At 47.6% G+C, this 21,775-nt stretch overlaps 1 protein-coding gene across 1 annotated transcript in view; it reads left to right on the forward strand.

Annotated features, from left to right (window-relative positions):
• Nucleotides 1–888, forward strand: part of C19H16orf95 (chromosome 19 C16orf95 homolog) — a 108,627-nt gene extending 107,739 nt beyond the window's left edge. Inside the window, exon 6 of the mRNA XM_057534455.1 lies at nucleotides 827–888. Coding sequence (XP_057390438.1) covers nucleotides 827–888 — 62 coding nt within the window. The remainder of the gene's footprint in view (nucleotides 1–826) is intronic.
• The last annotated feature ends 20,887 nt before the right edge of the window (nucleotides 889–21,775 follow it).

A 21,775-nucleotide genomic window follows, 5' to 3' on the forward strand; every position in this document is an offset into this window, starting at 1 on the left:
TTTCATGCAACAGATTTTTATTTCCTTATCTTTCTCATACAAAAGGTAGCATTATTTTTGTATTTATATATGAGCATGTAAGTGACTGCACACACGTGTGTGTATCTGTGCGCATATATATCCACGCGTGTATTGATATATGTGTGCATGTATATATGTGTGCATGTATACAGGTGTGTATCTATAGTCTTGCACCTTGCTTGCTTCACTTAACAATACACACGAGATACTACTTTAAATCATTGGTCAATGTTCCCCAGCTGTGGGCTCGGCCCCCGGTGAGCTGTCCTCCGTTCGGATTCCTGGGCTGGGCACGCAGTATCTCATTGGTCGTGGGTACAACGCCTGGGTAGTCTTGTCTACCCCAAGCAGATGGTGAGCCCTGGAGGGCAGAACTCAGGACTCTGCCTGGCACATGGAAGAGCTTAGGGGGCTTGTCTATTATGGATTGAAGGAAAAATGACCCCTGCCCCCCCAGTGTGTCCCTGAGAGCTTTCCCTGGTGCTGGCTCTTGGCTTCCTTGGCAAGTGAAGGGGGTGGGAGTCTTGCTTCCAACAGCAGCCCCCAACCCTGCTTCCAGCCTCCCAGCCTGGCTGTGCTGCAGACTCGGGTGATTCCCTGAGAATGGACTTGGGGTGGGCAGACGTCCTTGGAGCCGACTTTGCAATGCTGTGGGTTTCCACTGTCTGAGGTCAGGGTCAGTCCTGGGAGGAGCTAGAAACTTTATGGGGAATGGAGCAGAGGCAGCCCCTTGTCCGGCGGTCTTAGGCCTGGTCATAGCCATAGTGGTGATGAGGACAGTGACAGTAGCTCTGTCTGTGAGCAGACTTTGTGCCAGGCGTCCTCCTAAGCGCCGTGCAGGAACTGACCCTTGTCACCTGCCCCTGACCCGTGAGGAAGGTGTTGTGTGAACCCATTTTACAGGGAGGGAAATGGGATCTCAGCAGAGCCCAGAGCCCTCCCTCCTATCTGCCTGCTGCACAGCCTCCAGGGGGCTCCTGTCCCTGGGCCACTGCTCTCTGAGTTTTAACAAGAATAAGGATGACGGCAAACACAAGGCTGCCGTGTGTCCAGTGTGGTGTAGAGGGCTTCGCTGCAGATCCATGGTGTTGATGTTCCCATTTCACAGATGGGACAAGTGAGGCTGGGCTGGGAGGAGTGGCCAAGGCAGGATTTGCACTGGGCACAGGCCAGAGGTCCATACTGCCCCCCCCCTCCTCCCTGCCCCTGGTGAACACTGGGGGGCGGGCAGTGGGATGGAGGGCAACGGTGCTGCAGCTCAGACTCCTGGAAAGCTCCTGCTTCCTGCAGGGGGCTCTGGTCAGCAAGGGGAGGTCCCTGCCCTTGCCCTCTGGCCTGCGGCCTGGCCCAGGGCCCAACACTCCAGTCTGTTTTCCAGGCAGGAAATATGAATCAAAATAACATGACATACTCAACTGTAATTAGTGCTGTGTCGAGAGGCTGAGCAGCCTTAATGAGGAGCAGGCCTCTGCAGCCAAACCTGCTGCCTGCCCTCCCCCAACTCCTCAGGTCCCCCATCCTCAGGTCAATGGGGGAGGGAGAGAGTGAGGACCAGAGGGAGGAAGAGGGGAGGGGAGGGAGGAGAGGGGAGGGGTTCTTGCGCGTTATTTGGTTTTGTTTTGTTTCTGACCCAACTTGAATTCTCTGGATACCTTGCTGGCTCTGAACTTTGCTAGGATCTTGTACTCTTTGGAGTCCGTGTGGAGGTTTTCTATGAAAGTCTGGCTATAGAAGAAGGGGGCTGACCCCTGTGGTCCCTTCCAGCTCAAGAGGCCTGCTAAGACCCTGCCGTCTCTCCTCCCTGCCCTCTGGGCTCTGTCTCTGTGTTTCCCCAAGTCTGTGGCCGGTGTGCTGTGTCATCTTGGTCCCCTGGGCCTCTCTCTGCCCCTTTCTTCCATCTCGCTCTTTCCCGCTCTGTCTCTATCTTTCGCTCTCTTTCCACGCCTCTCTCTTCTTACTCTCCATTTCTTTGTTTTTCATGCCTTCTCCCGCCCCCTTGGTTTCCCCTCGAATGAAAGGATTCCTGGGAAAGAAGGAAGCATAAGGCCCTGGGTGTCCCCTGCGGACCCCACCCCTTCCTGTGACCTCCCTGCTTGCTGGAGCCCCTCCTGCCCGCCTTCCTCCCCTCCCCAGTCCCGCAGCCCACCCCTCTCGTCCAGAGACCCCCCAGAAGCTCCCCTCCTGAAAGTGCCCTCACCCTCCCGCCACCATCCCTCGCTGGCTGACCTCTCCCTCCCTGGTGGTCTTCCCTTTGGTCAGCTGGGTGAAAGGTTGTGGCTGTTGGAGGAGGGCCTGGGGTCTATGAGGGCATCTAACTGGGTGTTCCCGTGTGAGGGCCTCGGGTCCCTAGGGACCCTGGGCTGCCCAGCCATGGAGGGTGGAGTCTGTGAGCAATTCCCCCCTTCATTTGTTTTCCATACTTCTTTTCACACAAGTCATTCATGTTCCTTGTGGGAAAGCACAGGCATGCCAAACGTAGAGTGAAACCCCATCATCCCACCTCGTAGAGGAGACCACTGTTAGCATCAGATACAGACCAGCAGGAGATTCATCTGACTAATTTCATCCCTGCTTTTCTCACTTGGCAACAGAGTTTTATGACTAAGAGCATGGTGCTTAGTGGTCAGACCTGGGCAAGTCACTAAGCACTGCTAAGCCTCAGTTTCTTCATCTCTTAAATGGGAATAGTGGCAGTGCTGAAGCGCCACAGGGTTGACGGGAGGACTCAGGGGGCTATAACACACGACTGGTCCAGGCCCATAGAGAGTGCTCAGTGAATAGTCACTGTGGTGTGTGTGCTAGGCCTGGGGCTGGCTGTGTCCATGCACGTTAGCCCCTGGAATTGTCATAATACCCCCAATGTGGACAATACATTATCCCCTTATGGAAATAAGGAATCAGGTTCAAAGTGGTTGAGTGACTTGGCCAACTCTACCATCACGAGCTTGTTTATTCATTCGTGCTTTCACCCAGCATTTCATGAGTGATCCTGTGTACTGGGCACTATGCTGGACACCAAGGTGCTGCGGTGAGCAGGGCAGGTGTGCTCTCTACCCCCGAGCACTTTCAGTCCAGCAGGGGCAGATGTTCCACAGCATCACACAGGGAACTTAAATCACATGACACAGTGCTGTGAGCTTGTCTGACCTGGCTTGGGGGAGAGCCAGGACTTCGCCAAGCACATGGCCTTTGCAGTGAGATTTTTCTGAATAAAGAGGGGTTAAGAAGCAACAGAAGCAGCACAAGCGGCGGGAACAGCACGTGCAAAGGCCCTGGGGTGAAACAGAGCTTACCGTGCTCATGGGAATGAGACAAGCTCTTGGGATTAGAGTGAACAGTGAAACACTGTTTAGTTTTCTGTTTAGAATGTCAAGGGAGATTGGCTGAAGGGCTTGCAGGCCCCACAGTGAGGTGGTGGTCTTTCCAGGCCAGAGTGGCCCAACATTGTGGCTCATAGCAGTATCACCCTTCACTCCAGGGGGAGACCCGAGGCTCCAGTCTGCCTTGGCTGCCAGCAGCCTGGTGTCTGGCAGTGCGTCCCTTACTGTGAGTGGCCTTCAGCACATGATGCTCCCATTAGCAGCCCAGGAGGTTCTCTCCACCTGGGCAGCCAGGTGAGTGTCCAGCTGCAGAGGGGGCCACTGTCTGTCATGGACAAAGGGCCCTGGAGCTGCTTTAGGAGTTTGTGTTCCCTCCAGCACAGGGAGCATGGCATGCACCCACGCTGGTTAGGGTGGGAATCACCAGAACAGACGTTAGGTTCTGCTTGAGGTTGTGATGGGGCAAGGTGGCTGGATCAAGGATGCTTGCACACTCTGGAAGTTAGAGCTTCATACTTACTGATTTTTAAACAGCTCTATTGAGGTGTAATTGACACACCTTGAAAGTCACCCATTTTAGATGTGCAACGGAATTCAACTCAGCAATGAAAACGATTGAATTACCCCTACATGCAATGACCCAGCTACAGCTCAAAAAACATGCTGAGTAAAAGAAGCCAGATGCAAAAACGCACATATGCAATGATTCCATTTATATGAAATTTCTAGAAAAGATTACATCCTTATTTTGAAATATCTGATATGGCAAAATTCAGTTGGATTTGAAATATTCTTTTTAGTCCAAGACCGTTTTTTTTTTTGCATTTGTCCATAATAGAAAATGATCTACAGTGAGAATCTTTTTTTTTTTTTAAAGTACATGCACAGACTCTAGACAATGCTATACTTTTTTTTTTAAAATTTTTATTTATTTATTTATTTTTATTTTTGGCTGTGTTGGGTCTTCGTTTCTGTGCGAGGGCTTTCTCTAGTTGTGGCAAGCGGGGGCCACTCTTCATCGCGGTGTGCGGGCCTCTCACTATCGCCGCCTCTCTTGTTGCGGGGCACAGGCTCCAGATGCGCAGGCTCAGTAATTGTGGCTCACGGGCCCAGTTGCTCCGCGGCATGTGGGATCTTCCCAGACCAGGGCTCGAACCCGTGTCCCCTGCATTGGCAGGCGGATTCTCAACCACTGCGCCACCAGGGAAGCCCAACAGTGAGAATCTTTAAGACAGTTTCAATTATTTTGCATTTTTAAATAGTTGTGAAAATTGGTTAAAAGTTTTTTTAAAAATCACCTTCTTGTGCAAACAAAATGTCTCCTTGACAGTGATTATTAAGAGCTTGAAGGTCATCACTAAAATGTCCTTACCAGTGGTAGATGCTGCACATGCCTTGTCCCATATCCTCTTGGCTCCTCAGTTCACCTGCAGCTCTGGTAGATGAGTTACAGGCAGCTGGTAGCCCCCCACCACAAGCACCTGAGTTCCTCTTCTGTTCTGATTGAGAATTGTCTTTGGCTCCTGAGAGCTTGCTTCACTTTCGCTTCACTTTGCAACCTGGAAGTGAGGAGATGGGTCATTCTCCTATGCAGAGGGGTCGGGGTGGTGGTGGTAGAGTGATGAGCATTGGTAGATAAATACCCCTGACTCCCTGCCCTCCGGGGGAGGGGGGAATTCTGTATAGAAGATCATGTCATCTGCAAATAGAGATCATTTTACTTCTTTCTTTCCAGCTGAGATGCCTTTTATTTCTTTTTCTTGTCTAATTGCTCTGGCTAGGACTTGCAGTACAATGTTGAACAGCAGTGGTGAAAATGGGCATCTTTGTTTGTCCTCAGTTATAGAGGGAAGGTTTTCAGTCTTTCACCATTGAGCATGATATTAGCTGTGGGTTTTTCATAAATATCCTTTATCTTGTTGAGGAAGTTCCCTTCTGCTCCTAGTTCTCTGAGTGTTTTTTTTTTTTTTTTTTAATCATGAAAGGGTGTTGGATTTTGTCAAATGCCTTTTCTCTGTCAGTTGAGATGATCACGTAGTCCCCCTTCCAATGGTCTAGGTATGTAGGGTATTACGTTGATTGAGTTTCATATGTTGAACCATCCTTGCATTCCTGGGATAAACCTCACTTGGTAATGGTTGTATAATCTTTCTAATAAGCTGTTAGACTCTACTTGCTAGTATTCTGTTGAGGACTTTTGCATCAATATTTATAGGGATATTGGTCTGCAGTTTTCTTGCGGTGGCAGTGGGGCAATTCTGAACATGTTCCATGTGGTTTCTCAGAGGTCCCCAGTGGGACTGAGTTCCATGTGCCCACAGTGCTCCCCCCATCTTCAATGCACCCCTTATTGGTTTGTCTTCTGTCTCTGCTTCACTCTCTTATTTTCTCAGTTGTGCTTCCTGGGGTTGCCTCCCTCATAAACTACTTCCTCTCAAGTCCTCATATCAGGTCTGCTTTGGGAGGAACAAAAACTAGGAGAAGGTGGGCTGATGTGTAGCCATTTCAAGCGTAAGCCAAATTCTATAAAATTATGTTCATGAAAGCAGGATCAAGAGGTTATTTAAAAAAAAACAAAATTGCCTTTATTTGGAAGTTTAATACTCTTTCAATATCTAAACATTTTCCCCAACTTTGAATTTTATTTTTTTCATAGCATACTTAAAACATACAAAGAAAAATTTGATGCTTTTCCACCAGATTCCAAATAGATGCCTCCAACCTCTTCTAGATCATCCCTGTGGGCTGCACAAATGTTACCATATTCTGTGTGCATGATGGGAAAGAGGTGGGTGGAAAGCCCTACTTTGGGCAGGGGAGGGCCAGGGGGTGGGAGGAGCTGCCTGGTGTCTGTGCGGAGGGATCGCAGGGGACCCTGCCCTTGTTTTCTGTTTGAAGCTGGGAGACAAGAGGAGCCTAAGCTTATCCCCCCAGGGCAGTCCTCAATGCACCCACAAAGGAGTGAACGACAGCCCCTCTCTGTTCATCCATCTGGTAACCCAGGAATTCTCACCTTGCCTCTTAACGAGACACTGCTCGTCACAGATAAGAGAGCTGATGATTGGGCCTGGTTGAGGGAGAGACCCTGTCTCTTCCTTTCAGGTTAGCCCTCCAGAAGACGAGTGAGTGGGAATGCTGCCACCATCCCAGTTATCCAGAGCTGCCTCTGACTTACATGTAAGTGGGCACGGAAGCACACATGGGGCCTGTCCTCGGCCTTGATATGCGCTCCTTGCAGTGCGTAGTGATTAAGAGCCTGGGTGTGGGAGCCAGGCAGGCCTGGGTTTGAATCCTGCCGCTTAACCTGCTGTGTTTCCTTGGGCAGTCATTTAGCGACCCTGAGACTCGGTTTCCCCTTCTGTAAATTGGGTTTAGTTAGTTACTGGGGGGGGTTTGGGTGAGAAGGCATGTTGGCTCTCTGCCTAGTACCAGGAGGCACGTGGCTCATGGACTGACTTATTAATCCAGCCACATTGTTGGACACCTAGTCTAGGTGCTGAGGGTGCATCGTGAACAGAGCAGGCATCCCAGCACGAGCGGCCGAGAGTGAACGGCACGTCACTTACCTCAGGTGGTGTCTGTGCGGTGGGGGACATTCAAGGAGGGCCAGGGAGGGGGTGGGGTGGGGTGGGGTGGAAGGGGACCAGGGAGGGCCTCTGTGATACGATGGCTTACGACCCAGATGTGAGAGACCGAGCCAGGCTGATATCTTGGAGAAGAGCATCCCAGATAGAGGAAAAGTGACGGAAAGGCCTGGAGGCCAGTGGGGCTGGGCAGGACCAGCCCCCGAGGCTGTGGTGTGATGCACGCTGGTCAGCAGGAGACTTGGAGAGCCTGGTCAGCCTCTCTTTGGCTCTCGGACTTGTCCTAAGTGAGATGGACTTTGGAGGGTGCTGGGCAGGGCGTGCCGGGGCTCCCGTACGTGTGCAAGGACCCCTCTGGAGCAGTTGTCCCATTTCATTCTCAGACTTGTGTGGCTCGTGGCCTGGAAGGTTAGCAGATGTCACTATGAAGACTTTTACTCACGACACTCCCACAGGCCAGGGACTCCACCCTTTGTTGAGAAACCATGCGTTGGATGGACTGTGGCAAACCAGAGTTTATGCCTGGGGTGGGGGCCCTCCCTTCTTGGGATGGAGGGTGTCCCTTCCAGAGGGAAGTTCTAGCTGGTCCTGTGGGGGTAAACGGCCCATCTGTCTAATTTGGCCCTCCCTCGGGCAGTCTAATTGCCCATTTAACCTTTGTGGGAGCTTAATTAAGGATGTTTAGTCTGGGCATGCTGCACTTGACCCATTAGGTCAAGCTCATGGCCTTCTCTCCAGCCCGTCAGTGGCCCAGACAGACAGGCTTTCCGAGGCGTCCCCCGAGAGGAAGGGGAAATGGAAGGTTTCACCCCAGCTCCCAGCCTGTGCTGGGTGTGGGCTGACCAGAGAGCACTTGCGGGTGGGTGAGGAGGACAGCTGCCCCCAGGTATGGGCACAGTGCCCGGGGTGTGGCAGAGCTGAAAGCAGGATTGGATGGTTTATGCAGATGAGGTCTGGCCATAGCGTGTGTGTGTGCATGTGTGTGTGTCCACGCCTCCTTCCTTGTTAGAATAGGAGCGGATCAGAACTACGGGTTTAATCACCACTCTTTTGGCAAATTGAGGTAAGGAAAATGGCACACCCGTGGGATTCCAGAGACCGTCTCATACAGGGGTTAGCAAGCATTTTCTGTAAAGGGCCAGGTAGTAAATATCTGAGCTTTTGCTGGCCTTGGTTGCAGCCCCTCTGACTCTGCTGCTGTAGTGTGAAAGCAGCCAGAGGTAATATGCAAATGAGCAGGTGTGGCTGTGTTCTAATAAAACTTTATTTAAGTGGATCAAATTTGGCTGGAGGGCTATAGTTTCTTGATCCCATATCTAGTAGAACTTTCTAGATGAGAAATTCAGATAACCTTCCTTCCACCACTCATAATATCTCATAAGCTGCAACCCGTCTGAAGCTCCCTTCTCCAGTAAACTTCAGGTCTTTTTCAAGGTCAAGTGTCATATTTACTGTAATATTTATGTATTAACAATTTAACATGTGTGAAACTGAGGTACCTACCATTTTATTGGCTTCCTATCATTTGTTTTTTAATGTATCACTGGTGAAGTTTTTGAGTGCTGTGCTCCTAAATCTGTTTCTTCTCATAAGCCCTATGGTTTTTATTGTGTACTTTTGCATGTTGTAGTGATTTTAAGGAATATGTATGTCATGTCATTGAAGAACTGACTGTATTTAATAAACACTGGCCTCCTGAGCGCTAGTCCAGTATTTTCCCATCTGTATTAGTTAGGATTGGCTAGGCTTTGCTGCAGTAACAAATAAACCCTGAAATCTCAGCAGCTTTATACCATAAAGGTTCGCTTCTCTCTCACATAAAGTCCAGTTCAGGTTGGTGACTCTCTTGGGTGGCTGCCTCCATGCTGTGACTCGGGGATCCAGGCTGCTTTATGTGGCTCTGCTGTCTCATTATGTGGCCTCCGTCACCACTGACAAAGTGGACAAGAGAGCTGGAGGAACCTGGAGGACATTTCTTAGAGCACTTCTGCCCATATCCCATTGGTCAGAAATCAGTCACCTGGCCCCACCTAGCTGCAAGGGAAGCTGGGAAATGTAGTATTCTTGTGTGGCCAGGAAGGGGAACACAATTTGAAGAACACATTGCAGGTCTTGGTCACATCATCTCACCCGATTCACTCACCTTTCAATAATTCACTTGCACTTTATGCCAGGCACTGTTCTAGTCTCTGGAGATAGAGTAGAGAAGAGCAAAAACAAATTAAAACAAAACTACAGAAACAAACCCTGTTTTCATAAAGGTTACATTCTAGGGGATAGATAGATATAACAAGTAAATAAGTTAATGTAATGTATGTCTGCTAGTGACATGCTGTGGAGCAAAAAGGACGCATGGAAGTGGGAGAGAGAGCCTTGGAGGTGGGGGTGCTGGTACAACTTTAATAGGATGGTGAGTTTGGAACCCCCTCGGAGAAGGTGGCATTTGAGAGAAGTCTTGGAAGAGGTTTGACAGGGAGCCATGTGGAAACCTGGGGTAAGAGAATCTCAGCTGGGGCAAACAGTCAGTGCAAAGGCCCTGAGGTAGGAGCATACTTTGAATGTTCAATGAACAGCAAGGAGGTCAGCGTGGCTGAGAGTGGCTGGGGGTGTGGGAGGGAGGGGAGGGGGTAGTAGGAGATGAGATCAGAGAGCTGTCAGAGGGCAGACTTCTGAGAAGCTGTAGACTGTTTAGACCACCGAGAGTCAGGCGCTTGCTGCATTTGAACCCAGGACACCCTGTTCTACCTCCTGGCTCCACAGAGAGCTCTGGCATCAGGTTCTTTGATAGATGAGGAAAGCGGGGCTCAGAGAGGTTAAGGATTCCCGTTTCCCAGAATCATTATAAAACTAAAATGAGAAAGTGGTTGTTGTGTGTGTTGAGAATAGCAGTTTTAGTTTATGGTAATGTGTAGTGAATATTGTGTCCAGAGGGTGGACCCTGGGAATCATGGGGTCAGCGAGTCACCCCTTGAATCCTTGCTCCAGATGGAAGTTCCATGGTTCAGACTCTGTCTGAAGATAGCATCTCATGCCCTCATTCAGTGGTCCTTGATGAGGCTGTAGACCAGGTGAAAACACTCTTGTGATATTTTTTCCTCTGTGGAAAGGGGGCAGGCAGGGAAGTAGCAAATAATTAAATTGATGTCGACATTTATTGCTGTGAAGGCAGTAAAAGCATCGCATAGCTTCCTCATAAAAAGTCATAAGGCCTATTTACTGTCCCACATTATTTTTCTGGTAATCCAAACCAGCAACTTTTTCTGAAGCTCTTGTGTGTTCAGCTGAGAGCTTCAGGACATGAAGACCTGGCTTGGGGGGGCGGGTGGGGAATGCATTAAACGCCCCCTCTCCTGATGAGGGTGGAGGGAAACTTGTTTGTTCGGGTTTGTGTGTTTTATTGATTCAGAGCAAATGTCTTTTGGCCATTAACCAAAGGTCAAAAGCTGCAATCTTAGCATTCCATGGGCAAAAGGCAGGGATTCTACGCTTGGGCCATAGAACCCAGCAACTCTGGACCAACCATGTCCCTTCAGTTGTCTGTCCCTTCAGTTGTCTGTAATGCTATCTCACATTTCAAGGCCACTTATCAACTTTCTCAAGATGTGTTTGCATAGAACATGAATTAGGGGTGCTTCTTGAGAGAACAAGTTAATCACATGCATCAAAATTTAAAATTCTTGTGCCTCTCAATCTAGCAATTTCACATCTAGGAATCCAACCTGCAGCTGAACTCATGCATCTGCCCAAAGGCCCATGAATATTGAAATTAGTATTCAGTTGACCCTTGAACAACACGGGTTTGAACTGCGCGGGTCCACTTATATGCGGAGTTTATTTCAGTAGTAAATACGACAGTGCTGCACGATCTGTGTTTGGTTGAATCCCAGGAAATGGAACTGCAGATGTGGAGGAACAGCATATACTGAGGACTGACTGTAAGTTATATGCGGCTTTTGGACTGTCAGAGGGTTGGTGTCCCTAACCCCCACGTTGTTCAAGGGTCAACTGTACTTCTTTTGAAATATTCAAACAAATATACGAAGTCAATATTGAATATCGAAATGCTGAAAACCACTGAAATGTCTGTTGGTGTAGATGATTATAAACAAATAATGGTACCTGCCTATAAGCAGGACTAGATAGCCACTAAACTGTCAAGGGTGTCTGTGTGCAACTGTGGCACCGTCTCCGAGGTGCAAGGTTAAAAAGTAAGATGCAGAAGAGTGTGTGTGCCCATTCATCTGGATTTAGAAAAAGAATATTTATGCTGGTATATGCATAGAAAAATTCTGGAATGATGCACAAGTAACTGTTAAAAGTGGTTCTGGTGACGAGAAACTGAAGGTCTTAAAAAAATAATATCCATGCATTACTTTTTTCAATTAAAAACATAACAAAAATGCGTTCATATCCTGTGAAGGTGACTATCAGGTAGAATATTGGAGTTGAACCCAAGCCTTCTAAATCTGCCCCACTCACTAGCTGTGTGATTTTGGGCAAGTGACATTTCTTGGGCTCTCAGTCTCACTGATTTTAGGGTGTTATTATCTACTTATTGGGGCAGGTGTGAGGTTTAAATAAGGTGATATTTTCTGAAACCATTAGGTGAGATATGACACTACCCCACGTTAGGCAATCCTATTATTATTTCATCTTTATAATGTATCAGTTTCATTTCTTTTTGTTGTTATTCTTTTTGTTGTGGTTGTGAGGAATACAAATGGGCTTGACAAACCTAAGGAAAAAAAAAAGAAAAAATTTAATTGGAGGGATATGATGGGAGCATGGAGGAAAAGCTTAACAGTTAGGTTTGGAAAAGACTGGAACTAGAGCATCAGCTGCAACCCGTTTCTCTCCCTCATTTACTCTGCTCAGGAGCCAAAGCCCCAGGACAGAGACTCTGATTGGCTGATGTTGGGTCTTGTGCCCACACCCCAGGCTTGGGGAGGGTGGGGCAAATGACTGGCAGTAGGATTAACTAATGAGGGAGGAGGGAAAGAGAAAAGTGGTAACCAAAAGGAGAGATGGACTCTGGGTGTGCATAAAACCAAGATGAAGTAAAGTAGTGGCTCTTCAAAATTTATAGTATTGAATTAGTCTCGGCAGGCTAAGTGCTGTAACAAATAACCAACATTTCAATGGCTTCATAAATGGAAGTTTATTTCTCACTCACACTCTACCCTCCAGCGTTCTTCCTTCTTGGTGGGGTGGCACTCCTGGTGTCTGCTCAACACGGCCACTCAGGGACTCAGGCTCCACATCTTTCACTGCGTCCTCTGGATCTGGCCAGCAGACAAAGGAAGGAGTACACTTACGGGCCCGAGTCAGTCATGTGGGCACACCTAACCACAGCTGGGAAATAGTTGGTGTGTTCGGGAGGAAAAGGTAAAAATCTGGTGACCAGCTTGCCGGGGTCTGCATAGGTAACACAACATAGGACGAGTAACGTTGTTATTCCAGGTGAGGGTCTGTGGGTCTAGTGCTTTGGCCTTAGGAGAGTCATTGCTCCTCTCTGGACTTCATTTTCTTCATCTGAAAAATGTTGGAGAAGGTGCAAGGTTTTTAAACTAACTTTCTTCAGCTGAAATCCATTGCAGAGCCCAATATCAAAACAAAACAGACAGCTGCAGATGTGGGGCACAGATGGGGGGCCCAGAGCCCTGTGTGCTCATCCCCACCTCTTGCCCCTGTGGCCCAACCCTGGACCTTCTGGGGCTCACGTGTGCAGGCTATTGTTGGCCTAGAGAACCTCCAGTTAGGACGTGATGTAGCCAATCTCTGGACTCTTTAGGGAACTTTCAAACCTTTGCTGTGTTCTCACTTTGGAAAAATTGAAGACATTTGAAACCAAGGCCACTTGGCCTCCCTCCATGGCCAGCCCTGGATATGCCTGCTCCCTGCTCAGAACCACCTGCTTGGCTCTCCAAACCTTACTCTACCACAATTTATTTTTTTACTGAGGGGAAATGTTTAGCATAATAAATCATGTGGTTCCAGCATTCCCTGAACCATTTCCATGAAAAGGGGATCCTGAGCTGGTCTCTGGATCAGTGCTCACCGTCGGCAGAAGCACCCGGCTCCCATGGTGGGAAGGGGAGAAGGTCTTCCCTGGGCCTTTTCAAAGTCAGAGTAACCGAAAGGGCACGTCTGCTTTGATTAAAAGGGAAAGGATCAAGCACCAAACGGTGATATCTCTTTACAGGGTGAGGAGACAGTTCCGAACCACGTTACGGATTTTTTTTACAACAGTGATTTTGAAAGGGAATTCATATAATCCTGGCAATTTAGACATTAAAGTTTGAAAGCTCTAATGGACCTAAATTAAATATATACATATTTTGCAACAATTTCAAAAATAATAATTCTAAACCAGAAACTCCTCTAGTCTCAATTCTTGAATTGGTTTGCTTCCTTCCCGAAGCCAAGTAGGTTGAAAGAATCAGAGCAGAGAAGGACAGAGAACTCCCCTCCTCCACCCCAACTTGCTCTAGGAGCCTTTGACCTTTCATTTGAGTTGGATTCAAAACAAAGGTTTTGCTGCATTTAAAAGTGCATAAAGGGGCTTCCCTGGTGGCGCAGTGGTGAAGAATCCTCCTGCCAAGGCAGGCGACACGGATTTTAACCCTGGTCTGGGAAGATCCCACATGCCGTGGAGCAACTAAGCCTGTACGCCACAACTACTGAGCCTGCGCTCTAGAGCCCAGCCCATGAGCCACAACTACTGAGCCCGCGAGCCACAACTACTGAAGCCCGTGCGCCTAGAGCCTGTACTCTGCAACAAGAGAAGCCACCACAATGAGAAGCCCGTGCACCGCAATGAAGAGTAGCCCCTGCTCACCGCCACTAGAGAAAGCCCGGGCAGAGCAACAAAGACCCAACGCAGCCTAAATAAATAAATAAATAAATAAATAAATTTATTAAAAAAAAATAAGTGCATAAAGTTACCAACATCCTCTTGAAATCTACAAACCTGCCAGTGCTTTATCCTTCTAGAGATGGCACAAATTGTAAGCGTTTCAAGGGATCTAGGAAGTGGCTCTTTTGGGATTACTGTCTTAAAAATGGGCCAAGAATCTCCCAAATCCTGGTATTCTCAAGTTCTCTTAGAAATACATGCCTACATTGACAGCGAAGTCTGCCCCACTGGGGACTATTTTACACCCATGTGAGACTGGACATTGCACTTTGTCAACAGACCTGTCACTAGGTCTCAAGGGAGGGAAGGGGGTGCCAATGAAACAAGCTAAGGATGCAGTCTTCTCCCAGGTTCTCCTGGACCCTTACTTCTAGTGATGTGTCTCCAGAGAGTTCCTTGCATAATCTACATTTTCTGGGCTGGTAGATAAAGAAGCTCCAGTGCGTGTTGAACTTGGGTAGAGGCTTCAATAAGGCATTCAGACGGGTCCTGGATGGGGAGTAAGGCAGACCTGCATGAAAGTCTCAGCTCTGCCTCTTATTTTCTCTGTGAGCTTGGACACAGCAAAAATAGGGACAATAATAATCTCATAGGTAACTCGTATTGTGGCATAATTGAGGTAAAATGCTTCACACTGTGCTTGCAAGGTGGAGGTGTTTGATCCACGTACGCTTCTATGATCTGTGGATTAGACGGAAGAGTTCTTGCATCCCTAAGAAAAGAATAGATTTCATTCAGACGCATTCAAAACTGTTGAAGAGCTAGAGGAAGAAGGTCAGGGAACATTGTCACTTGTGCTTGGGTTTGCCACTAAAGTTTGGTGAACCAGGAACCTCAGGAACTGCAGGAGACTGCTACTGACAATCACAGCATTTGCCGGGGATCGTAGGAAGTCGCTGCAAACCTTAGAGCTGCCAAATTCCACATGTCTGCCCACTGGTGCCAGGGAAACAATGTTGTCTGGCTTTCTCCCACTTCTCAAATCTTGTGTGGCTGGCTCATTGTTGGAGTCTAGTCTAGAACAATCGTGATGGCAAAGGATGCTGGCAAATGAAGTTCCCAGTCTTCCAGCCCCTGCAGTATGAGGAGGGATAGGTGCTGAGTGACCACTGTTTCCGGTACTGAGTGATGGGCTTGACCACTGGCATTTGAAAATAAATAACCGCACAAATGGGACCAAGGTAAAGACTCAAAATGGCTGGGAATGTACTTCAGAGGCTAGGACATCCTCTGAAAAGGGCTGCTGGCAGTCAGAAATTGTCACTACAGCCAAAGATGTTGGAAATCTGGCTTTGAGACCAATTATGTGACCTGGAAAGTGTGGAAACTGGGATTGTCTGGCTGAGAGAGAACCTTTGTCATTCGGTGCTCGAATTACCAGGCTGACTCCCCCAGTCTGGAAAGCACCCCCCCACAGGGCCTCTTCCTCCTCTGAGTTCCTATTACCCAGCTGCAAGCCCTTTTCTAATGGTTTGCTCTGTAAAGTATCTTCTTCCTAAATAGAGTTTTTAGCTTCTTGAGGGCAGGGAGTGTGTCCTCAAATCCTTAGAACCCACAAAGAATGTTTCCTAAAAATAACATAAAAATATATGCTCATCAGAAAAAAACTGGAAAATAACAGAAAAGCACAAAGAAGAAAATACAAATCTCCCGTAATTCCACCTCCCAGAGTTATGTACTGCTAATACTTTGGTGGTTCAATTTTTTTCCAATACTCAAACATATAAAAATGTGTAATTATATTAACATATTAATAATTTACTGAGCACCTGATGCCCGCCAGGCACTGACTTTGCTCTTCACTGTTTATAATGATCATAAATATACTGACCCACTGCTGATGGGGGGATGTGTCACTAGCTCTTCCTTGTGATCAGCTTAAACATGTCCCCTCCCACTTGGAGGGACTGAAGGGACAGGAGGCACCCCTCCTCACCTTCTGTGCCCTAAGTCCTATTGGGACAGCACACCCTCCCCTGCCCCAAAGGAGGTTCTGTGCAATTAGCCCATACAGAAACTGGCTGGGCCAGAACTGTGTTCTCCGATGAGCTTTATAAATAATAAAAGTGATACATTCATCTCCATTTGCCTGGTCTCTGTGACATTCTCTCTATGGTCCATGATTGGGGTTGTGTATTGACACCTAGACACCATGCTAAGTGTTCACACACCTTGTCTAATAATTACAATGACAGAGCATTTGATATAATTATGGCCATTATTTTAGGGTGAAAAAACTAAGGCACAGAGAGGTTAGGCACCTGCCCTAGGTCACACAGCTGATAAGTAGTGAAGCTGGGTTTGCCCTAGTTCTGTTTTTCTTTCTTTCTCCCTTCCTCCCTTCCTTTCTTTAGAAAAAAAAAACAGCTTTATTGAGATATAATTCATATACCATATACTCATTTAAAGTGTACAATTCAGTGGTTTTTAGTATATTCACAGTTAAATGCAACCACCACTACAGTCAATTTTAGAATACTTTCATCACCCCCAAAAAGAAACTTTGAACCCTTTAGCTGTCACCCCCTATTTTCCCTTCCTCCCTTCCCCCACCTCCAGCCTTAAGCAAGACTAATCAACTTTCTGTCTCTGTGGGTTTGCCTATTCTGGACATTTCATATAAATGGAATCATACAATAAGTGGTCCTTTGCTCTGGCTTTTGTCGCTCCACATGCTGTTTCCAAGGTCCATTCACGCTGTAGCATGATCAGTACTTCATTCCTTTTTATGGATGAATAATATTTTATTGTGTAGATAATCTACGTTTTCTTTATCCGTTTGTCAGTTGATGAACATCTGGGCTGTTTCCACTTCTTGACTAGGGTCAACAGCTCTGTCTTTCTGGGAAAACACTTCCCCACCCTCCCTCCTAGTGGATCAGTGGCTTTAACTGAGAGCAACATGGATGGCAAAGAACTGAACTGCTCCTGCCTCCTCAGACAGGCCCCACGACAGTCACTTACCCAACCTGCAATTTAGGCTCAGCCCAGAGAGGGGCGTGGCTCAGGCCCCCCAGGGCCAGACCACCAGGGCAGCCTCAGCTCAATTAAAGTTGTTATTCCCTCAAAGAGGGGGAGTAACCTAGTGGGTTCAGAAGCAATAAAAACAGATGTTACAGCCCTCTTCTCCTCCAGGAAGTCTGTCTCTGAGGTCCAGCATTATTGCCCTGCTGGACAAATCCCAAGTGGCATTGCTTTGTGACATGGGCCAGGAGACAGGAGCTCCGGTTTCCTTTGAATTCTGAGTGCCTGAGCAGCAGAAGTTGCGGGGCGCATTGGGAAGAGGGAGAAAACCATTCCTCCAACCCCGAGGAGATATTAGTGCCTGTCTGTCAGGGAGAAGCAATCCCAGAGCATGGGGCCTGGCGGGGTGGTCTTACCCAGCCCCCTGGGCCTTGAGGTGCCTTTGGCATTGGCAGGCGGCATCCCAGAGGGGTGCTGGCCCTCGCACAGGATCTGTGTGTTCCTGGAGTCTGTGCTGAGCGGGAATTAGAGTGACCCATGTCGCCACCGTGACCCATGTCGCCAGCGGGGCTTGCTGTGCTCAGCAGCGGGGGTGGCCAAGCAGGCTGTTTCTGGAATCATCACCCTGCTCATTACAGGCTTCAAGTGGGCTCCCAAGGGTCAGGCTGGGTTTGCTTGCCCATCTTGGGAGTCAAGGAAAATGTGGCCCTTTTAGCTGCTTCAGCAAAAGAGAAGCTCTGAGATGGTGTCGATATGCTGCCAGGGACAGTAGCAAATATAGAAATGGCAAACCCAAGGTCAAGAAAGGAGAGGGAGGTGATTAAGAAAGTAGAATTGAGATGGGCATCCAGGACTCCTGTCTGCTGCTCTGTGGGATGGCAATTTATAAACACAGAGCAACCAGTTTAGCTGATGAATAATAACTGCACCGCTGGGCACCAGGTATGATGATCCTACAAAGTTGGTGGTTTTATCTTCTTTTTACACAGGGAGAGCTGAGACTCAGAGAGGTTAAGTAAACTGCCTGAGGTCACACAGCTGGCTGGTAGCAGAGGTGAGCTGTGAGCTCAGCTTGCTGACCCTACAACCCAGCATCTGACTACCTCACTCTTGTCAGGGCCCATTGGAAGCTGATTCCTCTTCCTGGTCAAGTTCTCATGCACTTAAAGGTCCAGAGGAGGTATAGGCTGGGAAGGGCCTGCACATTCCTCTGCTCCAAAAATTCTTTTTTCAAAAATTGTGGTAAAATATATATAACGTTTACCACTATAACCATTTTAAAATGTACATTTCAGTGGCACTAAGTACATTCACAGCATTGTGCAACCATCACCACCACACATCTTCATAGTTCTTTTCATCTTGTAACACTGAAACTGTCTCCATTAGACAATAACCCCCCATCCCCCTCGATCCAGCCTTGGCACCCACCGTTCTACTTTCTGTCTCTATGAATCTGACTCCTCTGGGGCCCTCAGAGAAGCCACTGAGTTTTTGGTCATTTGTTACAGCAGCCATAGGAAATGAACACACTCTTAAATTTGCACCATACCTTTCAGGCCTTCCTGAACCCTTCCTGATCTCTACAAGGGGACTCCAGGGCGGGAGCCTTCACATGGTGTGAGGCTCTGCCGTTGCCAGCGTGACCGCACATGGTCTTCCTTCTCCTTCACAACAGCCCTGGGGCTTGGCGGGTTGAGGGCCATGTGATGGAGGCAAACACGGCACACCGTGGGTCTGTGCATCCTCACGTCGTCTTCAGCCAGTGCTGGTGATTTACATTTTCCAAATATACCACCATTTCATCTGCACTTTCCAACTTGTGTTAAAAAGTTGTATGTAGGAGTCTCTTATGACTTTTAAAATCTCCCCTCTGGGGATATGTTTTACCTTTTTTGGTTCTCAAAACTTTTTATTTGTACTTTCCCTTCTCTTTTCATTGATTATACTTGCTAAGAGCTCTTGTCCGTTTTATCAGTCTTTTTGAAGAGCCTGCTTCTGGTTTTATTATTTTGTTTCCTGAGCATTCCTATATGCCAAACATCCCCAAAGAGTCTTATTCCCCTAATGTAGAAATCCAGAGAAATATTTTCTTCCCAGTCTCAAGATGTCTCATTACTGAAGCTGTAGAAATAAAAAGAGTTTCAATGCCTCTTTTAATTGAGTTTAAGTTCTATTCCTGGTGAACTACGACTCAATGGTGAAAAAAATTTTCTCCTTCTTCAGCCACTTTCTCTCACAAAACTTGGCTGAGTCTCTGGAATTGGATTTTGTAGATATTTGTCTTTTTTGCCTGTATTTCAAGCATGAGACATAGAGATCAAATACCCAGCTTTAGTGCTTAAGTTTGTCTGTCAGTTGTGTATCCTGTTCAGTGAGGTTGACAAGCCATTTCTGAGGAAGCTGAGAACGTGGTGACAACACTCTAAGCACCAGGACTTGGCACTCAGGACCCTGAACTGTCATGAACGCAGTCTCGCTCTCCTTTCTGAGATGGAAATTGAGGACCCAGGGCTCATAGATACAACTGTTCTCTAAGATGCTTTGTTAATTTTCCCAACTGAAGAAGGGCCCTGTTGGGTAATTCCATTGGCTTCTCTCCCGGCGGCGTGGCCAGAGAGGCGCGGTCATGATGTTGTGAGCGTGAGCAGGAGCTGAGGCGGCGGCTGCCAAGGGGAGGTGGGCTCTGAGTCCAGAAGGTGCGGGAGCATTGGCCTGGCGTCCAAAGTTTCCACTGGCTGCACTGTCCCAGCCTTGGCATCTTTCCCCATCTGTGTACCCGAGGCAAAGTGGAGGGTTTGAGGCAAATGCCCAAGTAACTCAAGAACGATTCCCAGAGAGCAGCCTCTCTCTGCCTCTCCCAAGGAGAAGAGCTTTGTGCCCCAGTGATGTGACTGTTTCAGGTGCAGGTAGAATTTGGGCTTGAAATGCCTGACCACCTGCTCATGAAGACCCCACTGACTGAAAAGGCAAACTGAGGCAGGCATTCAGAGGCTTCCTCTTGACTGTGGTTGCCCCGGGTGTTTGGGAACTGGGATCTGGGAGGGACAGTTCAGCAGGTCTGGCAGTGAGGGCCCCACATGTGTGATAGCCCCTGGAATTGTTGGCAGGCCCTTCCTCTAATCCCAGCGGGCACTGGCCTTCAGATGTCCCTGTGGTTGGCCTCTGTGCTGGGTTCCCACTGGGTGCGACCGTCTGAGACACCAGTGAGGGAGAGCAGACCTCGCCAGTGGGGTCTGGAAGACGCCCTCGTCCTCCCACACCTCTATCCTGGAGGCTGGCTTGGTGAGAGCAGCTCTCTGCCCCTGGAGCCGCAGGAAGCAGGGCTGCATTGAGGATGGTTTGGATCTACAGATAACCTGGGCTTCGACTCTTTCCTTTTGCCGTCTTCTCAGCCCCTCTGGTGCAGCCAAGGCCTTGGAGACGTCTTATCTCTGCCCTTGCCTGCCACCAGGCTCCCTGGTGAAAATCAAGAGGCCAAAGGTCTCGGATCTTTGAGACTTAGTTCCTGCCTTCAGAAAATGAGGGCTCTTCTGGGAGAGGCAAAGAGAGTGGCCCTGGGGACGTGTGGTTTTGGCAAGGCCTGAGTTCCAGTTTGCCCCAAGTGTTTCCTTTGAAAGACAAAGTGAGCAAGAACAGTGTCTCCTATAATTAAATATAAGCTGTCATCTCCCTGCTATGGCCTGAGAGGGACACAATATCTCTCTCCATCGTACAACAGCCAAACCACACCTGACCAGATTCAGGCTTTTCTGTGGGCCAAAAGTTTGAGCCTCTTAATGACAGAATGGACTCCAGCCTGGGAAGTTTTCATTTTAACGCCCTCGAAAATGATATTTATGGGCTCCTTTCTCCAGAACAGCGAGCTGAAGCATGTGGTGAAGGGAGAGTATGGTAGGCTCTCCAAAGATGCCCAAATCCCCTGAACCTATTTATGTGATCTTATTTGGCAAAAGGGACTTTGCATATGTGATTAAGGGTCTTGAGATGTGGAGATGATCCTGGATTATCTGAGTGGACCCTGAATGTAATCACAAATGTCTTAAAAATTTCTATTCTTTTTACTCTCTTTCTTAATATCTTTATTGGAGTATAATTGCTTGACAATGTTGTGTTAGTTTCTGTTGTACAACAAAGTGAAACAGCTATATGTATGCATATATCCCCATATCTCCTACCTCTTGAGCCTCCCTCCCACCCTCCCTATCCCACCCCTCTAGGTCATCACAAAGCATTGAGCTGATCTCCCTGTGCTATGCAGCAGCTTCCCCAAAATTTCTTTTTTATTTTTATACAATTTAAAAAGTTACTTTCCATTTCCAGTTATTATAAAATATTGGCTCTATTCCCCATGTTGTACAATACATCCTTGAGCCTATCTTACACCCAGTAGTTTATATCTCCCACTCCCCCACACTTATATTGCCCCCCCCATTGGTAACCACTTGGGTTATCTCTTATCTGTGAGTCTGCTTCTTTTGTGTTATATTCACTAGTTTGTTGTACTTTTTAGATTCCACATGTAAGTGATATCATACAGTATCACAGAATACAGTACAGAAAAATAAATACCTTTCTCTGTCTGACTTATCTCACTTAGCATAATGTCCTTCAAGTCCATCCATGTTGCTGCAAATGGCAAAATTTCGTTCTTTTTTTATGGCTGAATCATATTCCATTTTGTATGTGTGTGTGTGTGTGTGTGTGTGTGTGTGTGTGTATAAAAAACATCTTTACCCATTCAGTTGATGGACACTTAGGTTGATGCCAGAGTAGCAATACTTTGACAAAATAGACTTTAAAATAAAGACTGTTACAAGAGACAAAGAAGGACACTACATAATGATCAAGGGATCAATCTGAGAAGAAGATATAACAATTGTAAATATACATGCACCCAACATAGGAGCGCCTCAATATATATGGCAAATATTAACAGACATAAAAGGAGAAATCAACAGTAATACAGT

Source organism: Balaenoptera acutorostrata, chromosome 19 (assembly GCF_949987535.1).
Source record: "Balaenoptera acutorostrata chromosome 19, mBalAcu1.1, whole genome shotgun sequence".
In the NCBI taxonomy this organism is placed as follows: Eukaryota; Metazoa; Chordata; class Mammalia; order Artiodactyla; family Balaenopteridae; genus Balaenoptera; species Balaenoptera acutorostrata.